At 39.8% G+C, this 13,993-nt stretch overlaps 1 protein-coding gene across 4 annotated transcripts in view; it reads right to left on the bottom strand.

Annotated features, from left to right (window-relative positions):
- Window positions 1-13,993, bottom strand: part of agtpbp1 (ATP/GTP binding carboxypeptidase 1) — a 206,777-nt gene that overhangs the window by 146,952 nt on the left and 45,832 nt on the right. For 2 of the 4 annotated variants that reach the window (XM_033017668.1, XM_033017666.1), the window contains exons 4-5: window positions 7,519-7,548; window positions 32-99 (exon numbers count right to left, since the gene is read on the bottom strand). In XM_033017668.1, the coding sequence (XP_032873559.1) occupies window positions 32-99; window positions 7,519-7,548 (98 nt within the window). The remainder of the gene's footprint in view (window positions 1-31; window positions 100-7,518; window positions 7,549-13,993) is intronic. The other 2 variants (XM_033017669.1, XM_033017667.1) reach the window with 1 other exon arrangement.

Here is a 13,993-nt window from a genome sequence, read left to right on the forward strand (position 1 = left end):
AAGTATTTGAAGGAATAGGAAAAACATTTACCTCAAGTGTTGATAATATTATTTCCATCCCAGTTGACCCCTTGGCTGTCATGTCTTTCTTCGTTCTTTCTGCAAATTCAAATCAATCATTAAATATTCTAAAATAAATAACATATTGGAGACAGGAAGAGCATTTTGATTTTATAAGCTATGATTAAAAAACAGCTAGGTGCATTTACAAATAAATTAGTTTCCTCATTAAATATAAACTGACGAATAATTTAATCCAGAAATTTACTGCAGATGGTGAGTTTACTTTAAAGAAATTCAATATATTAATATGATAAAACACAAGGAATCACACCTTATCCGCAAATTGCCCACTGCAGCTCCACACATAAAGGAAAATTAAATTCTGGCATTGTATTTTATTTTTGGTTTGACCTTGAAAATGAATTTAATTATTGTTCTTTGGAAAGTAAACCCCAACATTTGTATTTCTTACCTTTAAGCAAAGAATACAACATGCATAATCAAGAATAAGGATAGCTAAGGAAAACAACCTAAATAGATAAAAAATATCGCAGAATACAAATTCAATTCTTGCAGTATAGCTGCTGCCTCACAGCGCCAGAGATCAGGGTTCGATCCTGACTATGCACGCTGTCTATACAGTTTGTACTTTCACCTTGTGACCACGTAGGTTTTCTACAGGTGTTCGTTTCATCCCACATTCGAAAGACGTGCAGATTTGTAGATTAATTGGCATCTGTAAATTGCACCGAGTGTGTAGGATATGAAAGTGGGAAAATACAAAACTAGCGTATGGGTGATCAATGATTGGCATGGACTCAATGGGCAAAAGGCCGTGTTTTTACGCTGTGTCTCTAAACTTAACTAAAAACTAAAACATTACAATTGACAATCAAAATGCTATCCTCATGACTATGGTATTAACAGTAACTGTGTTTCTACATGTCCAGTGGGTAATTACTGCAAATCCAAACATTTGTTGGCAATATACGGGTGTTTTGTAGCAAAATGGACAGGAACTTTAATTTAACTAAGGTTTTATGCGTAACTGCACATTTGCAGTCACTGACAGTTCCTATCCATTTAATTCTCACGGTATTTTAGCGGCATGTCACATTAATGGCAAACAAGCTCTCCAAGAAAATGTGGTGCGTCATTTCCTTAGATTAAAAACTTTGGTATTTAAGGGATGTCATTTGAACAGTTTTTACTGTAGATATCAGTTATCCCCTTGAACTAATTAGATTGTGGCTGATGTGACCCAACTCCAATTTCTGGGCTTCACTCTATAACTCTTAAGTAATGTTAATCAACTCCGTTCCACTAAAGTTTAGCCTACTTTAATAACCTTTGTAATTTTATGACAGTTTGGATAAACCATTGGGAAATTGCCATTTTTTTTCTTCAAACATTGTTGAGATATTGTTGAAAGATAAATGAAAAATGGCACAAAACTGAAGGAAAAAATGACCTGGCCATTCTCCCTACAAAATATGTTGAGTATGAGTTAATTGAAAATTGCAATTTTGTGTTAAGGTTATGAAACCAGGCACCCAGACCACAATCTGAGTAAATGATGAGCAGAATCAAAAGTCGTCTGTGCATCTTAATTAAACCATGCATCTTCTGATTAAACTGATGAATGTATTAGGTCCATCATTTATGAGGGTTTCCAATGGAAGTGGAACTGCAGAATTTTGTAGTACAGTAGCCATCCTACCGCGGCATACTTGCTGCAAGTACTTATTTTTTAAATCCAGTAAAAGCTTCCTGGTGCTTTACTGATGAACTGGATCAATGACTGGCACTTCAGAGGGAACAACTATGTTAATGCAGGGACAGTACCAAGGGAGCGACCAGCCTCACACTGAAACATTGTAGTAAGGAACTGCAAATGCTGTTTTAAACCAATGATTGACACAAAATGCTGGAGTAACTCAGCGGGACGGGCAACATCTCTGGATAGAAGGAATGGGTGATGTTTTGGGTCAAGACCCTTCAACCCGAAACGTCACCCATTCCTTCTATCCAGAGATGCTGCCTGTCCCACTGAGTTACTCCAGCCTTTTATGTCTATCTTATGGGACTGTCCCACTAAGGCGACTTTTTAGGCGACTGCAGGAATCTATGCGGTTGCCACATGGTCGCCACATGTTCGCGGGTGGTTGCCGGATAGTCTCCTTCATGGTCGTGAGGAGTTCCCGCATTCTGGGTACTAGTCGCGGCCTCATTATGGTCGCCTCGAACATGTTGAAAAATTAGCGGCAAGCAGAATGAAGCTGCCATGGAGAGTAGTGAGAATTCTCGTGTCATAGGTGCAGTGGTAGTGGGTTGCCAGGTTCTCGTAGGTTGTAGCCTGTGCTGACCAGTGAATTTCATTGGCTCATTGGGGGAAAAAAACGTAAGCAGTTGTTTTCAGAACCAAGGATAACCGAATGGTAATGTTAATGTCTGCCAAGCTTCACAGCCGTGTATCTCTGGCTTCTTAAAAGTTGTCTCCTCTCCTTCTCCCCATGCTTTTAAAGGACTTACGTGACCCTTCCCATACACTGTGCTTTCACCATCTTAATTACAGCGCTAATCTTCCTGTTCTTCGCGGTGTGTGTCTGTATCACATTGGCTTTGCACCGTGTGAATTTCACTCAGACAGTGCTCCCCCCGCTTGCCCTGTCCTCCGCCTGCATATCGGGCTGGTGAAGGAAGTGATGTGTGCGTGTGTCGTCGTTCCAGTCGCCCGATAAATCGCCTAAGTGGAACAGGCCCATTACACTGAAACAGTTGCCAAGGTTGGGCTGAAACTGTGGCATCTGTCACATTGCATAGTTGTTGGGTTAACAGACATATTTAATCCATCAGAACCAGTTAGGTTCAGCACCAGATGAATAACTGAGCTTTTCTAACTTGGCAGTTTAGCTGTCATCACATGCAGAATAAAGCAATTGAACGACAACATCTCCAACTGAGACCAAGCTCATGATCTACAAATCAGCACTACCCACATCCTACTGTGCTGGAGAAACAGTAAACATCAGGTAATCATCTCAGAGCGCCTCAAAAATATAATTATTGTTGCATCGACAAAATAGTCCAAAATCACCAACAGAATAAATAAATCAATGATGATCCTTTCACAAGCCACCATCATCAGCATTGCGGTTCTTGACACACTGTCCTGACATCTTACTTCTGAAACAAGCCGTCTATGCTGAACTCCACGACTAAAACATATCCAGACATATCCAAAAATGATTAAAGGGCACCTTCAAAGCCTTCTTGAAATGCATAAATCTTTGTTGACCAGGGGAACCTCTGGCCAAAGACTGCTCAAACTAGCAGAAAGCATCCAGAAGGGCACTCAGCACTTTGAGCCTCTCTGACGAGCATGTGGATGCCAAGCATAAATAACAGACAAGGCATGCAATAATTCAAACAACCTGGGCAATCTCCATCTACGGCTCCTGTGGCAAAGTCTGTGGCCATGATTTAAGAAACTTAAATCATGAAGTGAATAGGGTTCAAAAACATCAAGTAGATTTTATGAAACGTACAAGAACAATTTAAAAGTCGAACATCAATTTAGTTTTAATTCTCATTGATTGAAAAATGGCATCGGAAAGGTGCACATAATATTGATTTTTCATTTCTGAAAGGAATATTAACCAGCAGTCACCTCTAAATAAGCTGAATGAAGATAGTTAAAAATTCAATTAAACAACCACAAAAGACCAAATGCAATGTCATAACAAATAACTGAAAACGTATTACCTTGAACTGTAAAACACTGAGTTACTAGGTAATTACTGAAATGAGAGTTAATAGTTGAACTTGTTTTTGAAATCATCCTAAATTTTCAATGTTATTTAAAAGATACAGCACGAACTGAACAGCAGCTCCAGTTGAACCTGAGCCTGAAGAAGATTCTAATAATATTACTCAGCCTTCAATTCATACACAAAGGATTAAGCCTTTTCCCAATGCAACGTGCACGGGGAAAGGGCCTGCCGTTATTTGCAGAGAAACTGTGACATTCATCTACTGATATATTATGATGAAGATGTTGCCTATCAGAAAGAACAATATACAAACTAGGAGCAGGAATAGGCCAGTCAGCAGCTCATGCTTGTTCCACTGTTCACTTAGATCGTGAGTGATTTTAATGTTACCTCAACTCTGCATCACTGAGAATCTATCAACATTTATCTTCAAAACATTCAGTGTTTCTATGGCCTTGGACGAGAGTTCCAAAGGCTCTTGACATTCTGAGAGAAAATATTACCTCATCTCTTTCTTATATGGGTAGTTAATATTTAAACAATGAGCCTAGTCCTAGATTCTCTCAAGAGAAAACATCCTCTCCACATCCAACCTCAGAATATGATATTTCCATAAAATCACCTCGCATTCTTCAAAACCAGCAAATACGTCAAAACTTTTCCAAACCTTCTTCATGATAACCAGTTAAAAAAAACATTATAGTTTTTTTTACAAAAACATAATACATAGAAACATAGAAATTAGGTGCAGGAGTAGGCCATTCGGCCCTTCGAGCCTGCACCGCCATTCAATATGATCATGGCTGATCATCCAACTCAGTATCCCGTACCTGCCTTCTCTCCATACCCTCTGATCCCCTTAGCCACAAGGGCCACATCTAAATCCCTCTTAAATATAGCCAATGAACTGGCCTCGACTACCCTCTGTGGCAGGGAGTTCCAGAGATTCACCACTCTCTGTGTGAAAAAAGTTCTTCTCATCTCGGTTTTAAAGGATTTCCCCCTTATCCTTAAGCTGTGACCCCTTGTCCTGGACTTCCCCAACATCGGGAGCAATCTTCCTGCATCTAGCCTGTCCAACCCCTTAAGAATTAAGATCAAGCTCATTGTGATGGTTGAAACTAAAACCAAAATAACATACACATTGAAAACAGTTTTTAAAAATATAACTAGAAGTTTACATGCTATTGTGAGGAAATGGCAATCTGTGCATGCATAATTAGATTTTCAGGGCCAGGGAGCTTTTTTGAGCTTTTTTTAATTTAAACTAAAATCAGCGACATATAATGTGTAATGTTGAAATCTCTGTCAATCACAGATTCCGTGCTGCAAAGGTTGCAATATTTCTCCCTGCAGAGCAGCACAATGCCAGTGACAATTGCTTCTGCATTTCAACTTTTACTATGTACAGTACCCTGTATATGGAAATGCCAGGAGTCGCTGTTTTACAAATAAATGCCAGTGAAAACCAGCGTTATGCCATTATTATATCTCCAATCACAACTTTTTTCTTCAAGCAAATACAATTCTAGCTGATAGTGGGGAATAACCCAGCACCAGCAAGATATGGCCTATTATTCAGATTTTCCACTTCACATTAAAGTTTATTAAAATAGCCTCAGCTTTAAATTAAAGCAGAAACAGGAGCACAAAAAATAGAGTTAGGAAATTAAATCTAGCATCATTGACTTTCTGAGACAAAACTTAGCATCTGATAGTTGGCCAGGTCAGACAAACTGATGCCATCATTTGCCTGTACAAATATTTCTGAACCGTGTCCTGATAGGAGTAGCTCCAATTTCAAGCCTTTGGCTCCTATTCCAAAACTCCCCATTGAATGTTGAAGCCCCCACAATCTCAATTAATCCTCTAATGGTTGTAATGCTTCCATATCCGCCATAGCCACATTTTTTGTACCTATTTATCATACAGAGTTTCTGAGTGTACTTTCTCTGTAATATCACCACTTTCTGCTGCTGCATTGCCCTTTCTTCCAGTGAAAATTTCAACCATCTATTTTAAAACCTGTTCTCCCAATACCTCCCTGGCCACCCTGACATTTTCTCCAAACCTTACTGCCTGTACCCAAACTTGCATCACTCCCAGTCATCCATCATAATGTGGTCCCTCAACCACAGGACCAAACAATAAAACATTTCCTTTCCAAATTCTACAGTTCTCTGAGAACTCTACATTTTTGTGACTCTGGGCACTGTGTGTGGTATAAGATAGCTTTATTCAAAGCATCTCCCAAAAGCAGTTCAAGGTAGGAAAGGTTGGATTGTACTTGATGTTCAATAGATAAGCATTAAGCAAGAGTTACCTACATAGTGATCCAACCCTTGTTACTTATATTGCACAAACAATTGAACCACCAGTTTAAAAATTACCACAAATTGACTAACCCTGGCAGTTTCAACCCTTGACATATTTAGGGATTCAAATTACAGATTCTACTCATGGATCAATGAATATGAAGGAGGCTAAAATTAATCCCAATTATGTTCCCTCATCTCCTTGGAGGAAAATATTTTAAACCAAAATAGTCCAACCCATATCCAACATTTTTTTCTTTGCATTAAATTAAAGTGTAATAGCATATTTAAAATAAACAAGGGATGACACCAAGGTTAATGTACATGAAACATGTAATGACAGTAAAACATAAACAGACAATAGCATTAATAATGAGATAACTTTGCAGTTGCTGAAGTTAAACTCTAATTATTCACAGGATACATAATTTAAGACAATATTAATCACAACCAATCTTAGCAAATGCATGTAAAAATATAAAGAGTGTTATTAAGATGCAGTGATATTACCTTTAGAAAGACTAGTGTTTCAAAACACATTGGTAGGAAACTCAAATCAAGTGGATTAATGACATTAACAATTTATACATCATACAAAGCCAAGTGGAACCATTAAATCCTACTGACTGTTCAATAACAGGAGAGCTATGCAATGTTACAAAATAACTGGGAGTTGCCATAGTACAATATACAGGCGACCACTGTGTTACGGCCATTAGGATAATAGAAATTTGTCCTTGTGGAATTAACAAATCACTACCAAAACAAACTGAAAATCTGAATAAAATTCACCCTTACAGAATGTGTGGAAAAATTACACAAGCACATTTTATGACCTCACATTTTTTTTTGATAAATGCACTGATGATACAACTCTGACCACCCTCCCCTATTGCGTCTGCCCCCACCAAACCATCCTGTTAAGCAGGGATCACATGTACTCAAAGAAGTCACCAAGCAAACATTTTATGGAAACAATGTTTACATTTAGTGCATTACCTTTTGGTTAAAAAATAGTTTTGATGAAAAGTTCAAAACTTGAAATGCATCTATTCCTTTTGTAAATGCTGATCCCTTAGAGTTTACATTATTTTCTGCTTTTGTTTCATATTTTTGGCATGTCTGGTTCATTTTTTTAAAATCTGAGCATTCAATATACTCTGTGAGAACTGAATATAACAATTGTTTTGCCTTTGAACTGGCTGGCATTCAACAGTTCAATTTCCATTTTGTATGTTTTCTTCCTGCACCAATGCAATTAATCTCAAATTTTACATCATACACCGCATGTCACCAATTCGATTTTCTCATTCCTAAATTCAAAATGATGGAAAGGTCTGAGAGGTAAAGTGAAATTATTATAGCAGCTAGTACTAAAATATTGATGCTATGCAATCACTAAAATTAATTCCAAAACAGAATCCTACCTGACACGTGTAGGACTGAGAAAGGGAATTCTGCTGGACAAAACATAAGCAGATTAAAAACTGTCATTGCTTTGTGTGAAAGCAACACCCCCTGAATATATTGACTTAAAGTAATTTGAATTATCAATTTCAATGCAGATAGGACTGATATAGGGGAAATATACTGATCAAACCTTTGAAGACCATGCTTCATAGTTTGAAAATAGTTCAACATTTTTTCCGCCCAGAGAATAAGAATGTAAGAAAAAAAGAGGCCACTGATTTAACTGGAACTGTACTGATATCACTATCTTCCAGATATTTGCATTTTAAGCGCTTACTTTCAAATGGATAAAAATGACCAACCTACGCCACAGCAAATAAGTATGTAAAATGGTTGAAGTAACAGTGCACCAAACATTAAATGAAAATAACTATGCACAGGTTGTTTTTCATATTTCTCACAAGGCCACTGCCCTCCAAAAATGCCAATATACAACGAATAAGGTTACCAGATTAAATTTTGCAAAGGCCAAAAGAGAAAGTACTTTACTCCATTTGACCTTAGCCTTGGGTTCTGGATTTTATGAAGCGTCTTATTCCAGCCCCAACAATTTGTCACCCTAATAGACCAACTGGGGCATTGACTTGGCAGATGCAGATTTTGACAGAATTGGAGTCGGGTTCCAGGATGTGGAATTGTAAATACAAAATGTACAAATTTAAATCAGCGACTACTGAAATAATGGACATTTAATTTTTAAACACGCTGAATTTACTTTTAGAAACAAGGAATTGCAGACGCTGGTTTACAAAAATTGAAAAAAAGTGCAGGAATAACTCAACAGGTCAGGCAACATGTCTGGAGAAGATGGATAGGTGACGATTTGACTCAGGACCCATCAGGACTGATCAATTTGAAGGGTCCCTACTCGATTGTCACCTATCCATGTTCTCCAGTGATGCTGCCTGATCTGCTGTAACTCCGGCAATTTATGTCTGAATTTACTTTTATTCATTGATAGGATCTGAAGGATGTCACTGGCGTAGCCTGCATTATTGCCCATTCTTAATTTTTAGGGTGAATGCACACAGCCTTTTCCCTTGGGTTGGGGAAATCAAGAACTAGAAGGCAATCGTTGAAGGTGAGATGGGAAAGTTCTATTTGGAACTCGAGGGGCAGCTTTTCACAAAAAGAATGCTGGGTATATAGAACAAGCACCAGTTAAGTGGTTAAGGCAGGTATGATAACAACTCTTTTAAAACAATTTGGATGGGTAAATGACTAGGAAATGACTATTATCTAAATGGTGGCCGATTAGGAAAAGGGGAGCTGCAACAAGACCTGGGTGTCATGGTACACCAGTCATTGAAAGTGGGCATGCAGGTGCAGCAGGCAGTGAAGAAAGCGAATGGTATGTTAGCATTCATAGCAAAAGGATTTGAGTATAGGAGCAAGGAGGTTCTACTGCAGTTGTACAGGGTCTTGGTGAGACCACACCTGGAGTATTGCGTATAGTTTTGGTCTCCAAATCTGAGGAAGGACATTCTTGCCACAGAGAAGGTTCACCAGACTGATTCCTGGGATGTCAGGACTTCCATATGAAGAAAGACTGGATAGACTCGGCTTGTACTCGCTAGAATTTAGGAGATTGAGGGGGGATCTTATAGAAACGTACAAAATTCTTAAGGGATTGGACAGGCTAGATGCAGGTAAATTGTTCCCAATGTTGGGGAAGTCCAGGACAAGGGATCACAGTTTAAGGATAAAGGCGAAATCCTTTGGGACCGAGATGAGAAAAGCATTTTTCACACAGAGAATGGTGAATCTCTGGAACTCTCTGCCACAGAAGGTAGTTGAGGCCAGTTCATTGGCTATATTTAAGAGGGAGTTAGATGTGGCCCTTGTGACTAAAGGGATCAGGGGGTATGGAGAGAAGGCAGATACAGGATACTGAGTTGGATGATCAGCCATGATCATATTGAATGGCGGTGCAGGCTCGAAGGGCCGAATGGCCTACTCCTGCACCTATTTTCTATGATTCTATGTTTCTATGAAAGGTTTAGAGTGGCATGGGACAAATGCAAATGAGACTAGTGCAAATGGCCAAACATTCTCCCCAGAATTACGTACACACTAGCAGCAATTAACCTAGTAACCCTCATGTCTATAAAGTTGGAGGAAACTGGAACACCCAGAGGAAACCCACAGTCACAGAAGTCACATACTCCACACAGAGAGCACCCGAGGTCAGGATTGAACCTGGGTCTCTGGTGCTCCAAGACAGCGGCTCTAGTAACTGCACCATTGGACACCCATCTGACTCTTCTTTGCTTCTTCCAAACAGTTGTTAGGATGAGTAATAATTTTGATTTTGTTTCAACAGCTGTCTCTTCATTCTATCCTCTAAGCTATGCTGTAAGAAAGTGAAGCTAACTTGAAGTCTACAGCACATCAACAGTTGTATAGGATTGAATACTTAGATAGAATGGGCTTTGCACAGTACTTAAATTAGGCAAACAATGATCCATGGCTCAGTTTCACCAATCTTGTAAAAATGGTCTCTTTAAGGCTTCCTCAAGAATGTGTACAGACGTTTTAACCGTAAATTTAGAGGCTGCAAAAATCAATCTCATCATCCTAATTGTACAGGCTGTTGTCATACATGACCCAACTTTCAATCCATTTGGAATGAGACTTAATAAGAACTTTCTCTTCTACCAAAAGGTGATGTGGATTTCTGAAATGGTCATTTTGGTAATCTTCACAGTTGTGGGAGTGTCACCTGTAGTTTTCATGTTCACTCAACTGACCTAAGAATTCACGTTGTACATAGAATTTGCATAATTGTTTATAAACTAATATATGTATGTTAGCGTGCGTGCATATATGTATGTATGTGTTTATGTATAGATATATGTATGTATGTATATGTTTGTGTATGTGTACATATATATATGTAGATGAGTTAAAGTTTATGAATTAATTGATGAGTAGGAATAAGTGTATACTTCTACACCTTTTCGAACATGTAAGATTTAATTTGTGATGCAGAATTTAATGAGAAATTATTCAATGTTGTGTATGTTTATTATTAATTTCATTTTATTGTTATTTTGCTTTGTTTTTAGCTTTTTTGTTTTACATGTTGAAAATAAAAACTACTACTACTACTGCTACTCGAGGAGAATAAATCCTTTTCACTTTAGTCAATACACAGGGCCTCTGGAAATAGCTTTAACATTTACAATGACAGTATATTTTGAATATAACTCATATGAGATCCATCTGCTAGGTTAATTGAAGATGATTAATTTTCCCCAGTGGGTTCATGAAATTTTGTAAAAGATTGCAGATACATATTTGACCATTAATTTCAACAAATTCAGCATTCAAAATTAAATGCATTTCAAAAGCATATTTTATTGAGTTCTCTGTGATTACTGCAGCTGAGAAGTCATCCTTGTCCAAATATAAAAGTTATAAACTGCATTTTCACAACCTCAATCAAAACATAGGTGGCATCGTGGCCCAGTGGTAGAGTTGCTGCTTTACAGTGCTGGAGACCCAGGTTCGATCCTGACTACGGGTGCTGTCTGTACAGAGTTCGTACATTCTCCTTGTGGCCTCATGGGTTTTTTCCCCACACTCCAAAGACATACAGGTTTTTAACTTAACTGGCTTCAGTAAAAAAATGTAAATTGTCCCGAGTGTGTAAGATAGTGTTTGTGTATGGGATGATCGCTGGTTGGCGTGGACTGAACAGCCCAACTTTGCTCAGTGAATGTTAATTGCTCTGGGCAGTCAGCTACACCTAATTATTTGCGACCATAAGCAATGTACTATATTTGTCCCTGCTACCTTTAGCACTTCACCCGAGTATGTCTTGAAACTAGCTATACAGATAGATCCAATCTAAATCTGAATTAGGAATGGCTGACCAGAGACATGTTATTATGGAGCAGAAATGTGTTCAGCAGCAAAATATAGAAATGTGGCCACATTTTCTGCTATTATCCATGATGGAACAATCCATCATGTTCATTTTTACAACCTTGTTACTGATCTTCACTTTTATTTTATAACCTTATTGCTTTCCTGCTATTTGCAGTGCAACGCTCCAAATTGGCTTCAAAGTTATGCAAACTCCATCTCTATATTTCGCTGCTGAACACATTTCTGCTCCATAATAACATGTCTCTGGTCAGCCATTCCTAATTCAGATTTAGATTGGATCCATTTTCTTATATAAATAGCACTCAGCTTTCTTAAAAGAATGAACCATTGGCAAATGGCTTCCCTTCCATTTGTAACAAGAATTTGCATCAAACACATCTGGGATGCTGATCTTTCTTCAGAAATGAAATATTCACTACTATCTTTGACTTGGGAATCACCATCATTTTATTATTCATTTTTGGGAAATTGCATGTCGCTGGCAAACCCTGCATTTATTGTGCAATTGCTCCTAAAGAGTCAACCACAGTGGTCAATCTGTAGGATTAGACGGAGTTGTGAACAAATTGAGTTTTTAACCACCTGGTATTTTTCTGACCCTCACAGCCAATAGCAGTTTAAAAAATATTAAGAAATTAATTTTACAACTTGGGTCAACCAATCTGGAACTAATCAGTTCATCACAACCATTCACACTTACCCTACAATGCAAGCTTTAAGAATACAAAGTTGATTGGCCAGTTAAATTGATAATGCAACAATATGGTGGCTGTCTATTACTCCTGCTCTATGATCCCTTGTAGCATCCTTGTAATTTTATGGATAGAAATAGATTCAAAGATATGGTCTACTTTTATTGATTCAATACAAGTATAGTATGGTGCAACACAACTTTGGAATTAAACCAGTTTATGGACAGGGTGATGGGTGTGGTGAAAAATGAAGCAGGTATGAGGACAGTTAAAGTTTGGTCAGAGGAGGCGGACTCCACACTTCAGCAGCGTTTTGGAAACACTGACTGGAATGCATTTGCAGCTCAGGCCACCCTTGACTCCCACACGGACATTGACTCTTATACATCCTCTGTTTTGCACTTCATCAACTCCACCATCAACAGTGTCACCTCCCTCAAACGGATTACCACATTCCCGAATCAGAAGCCATGGATGAACAGCGAGGTCAGGCTACTGCTGAAAGCATGGGACACCGTTTTCAGGACAGGCGATGCTCGAGCCTACAGTTCATCCAGGGCTAACCTGAAGAGGGGCATCAAGAAGGCCAAGCATAGCTACAAGCTAAGGATTGAGGAGCACTTCAATAACAACTCCGACCCCCGCGCATGTGGCAAGGTATCCAGGCCATCACAGACTATAGATCCACCAACACCACCCCCACATCCAGCGAAGCCTCCTTCCTTGAGGAGCTTAACCACTTTTATGGCCGCTTTGACAGGGACAATCAAGAGATGGCCATCAAGGTGGTGCTCCCTGCTGATCACCAGCCCCTCACACTCACCCCCTATGACGTGTATTTGGCACTGAGCAGGATTAATGCACAAAAGGCTGCTGGCCCTGACGGCATCCCCGGGCGCATCCTCAGGGCCTGTGCTGCGCAGCTGACAGACGTCTGGACTGACATCTTCAACCTGTCACTTGCCCAAGCAGTTGTCCCCATGTGCCTTAAAACCACCTCCATCGTGCCGTTGTCAAAACACCCCACTGCGTCGAGCTTCAACGACTTCCGCCCAGTTGCACTTACTCCCACCATCACTAAGTGCTTCTAGAGGCTGGTCCTGGCACACCTCAAAGGCTGCCTACCTCCCACACTGGATCCCTATCAGTTTGCCTATCGCAAGAACAGGAGTTCGGAGGATGCCATCTCAACGGCACTTCACTCCGCCCTCTCCCACCTCGACAACAGAGACACCTACGTGAGAATGCTGTTCATCGACTATAGCTCAGCATTTAACACCATTATCCCCTCAAAACTGATCACCAAACTCAGCGACCTGGGCATCGACCCCTCCCTCTGCAACTGGATACTGGACTTTCTAACTAACAGACCCCAGTCTGTTAGGTCAGACAACCACACCTCTTCAACCTTCACCCTGAACACCGGTGTTCCACAGGGCTGTGTGCTGAGCCCCCTCCTCTACTCCCTATTCACCTACGACTGCACACCTGTACATGGTACTAACACCATCATCAAGTATGCAGATGATACAACGGTGATTGGCCTTATCAGCGACAACGATGAGTCGGCCTATAGAGAGGAGGTCCAGCTCCTAGCAGCATGGTGCGCTGACAACAACCTGACCCTTAACACCAAGAAGACCAAGAAGCTCATTGTGGACGACAGAAGGTCTAGGGGTGGCACGCACACCCCCATCGATATTAACGGGACGGAGATGGAACGTGTTTCCAGTTTCAGGGGGTCAACATCTCTGATGACCTCTCTTGGACCCTCAACACTGGTCAAGAAGTCTCACCAGCGTCTCTTCTTCCTGAGGAGACTAAAGAAGGTCCATCTGTCTCCTCA

The sequence above is a fragment of the Amblyraja radiata genome, chromosome 3 (assembly GCF_010909765.2).
Source record: "Amblyraja radiata isolate CabotCenter1 chromosome 3, sAmbRad1.1.pri, whole genome shotgun sequence".
NCBI lineage: Eukaryota > Metazoa > Chordata > Chondrichthyes > Rajiformes > Rajidae > Amblyraja > Amblyraja radiata.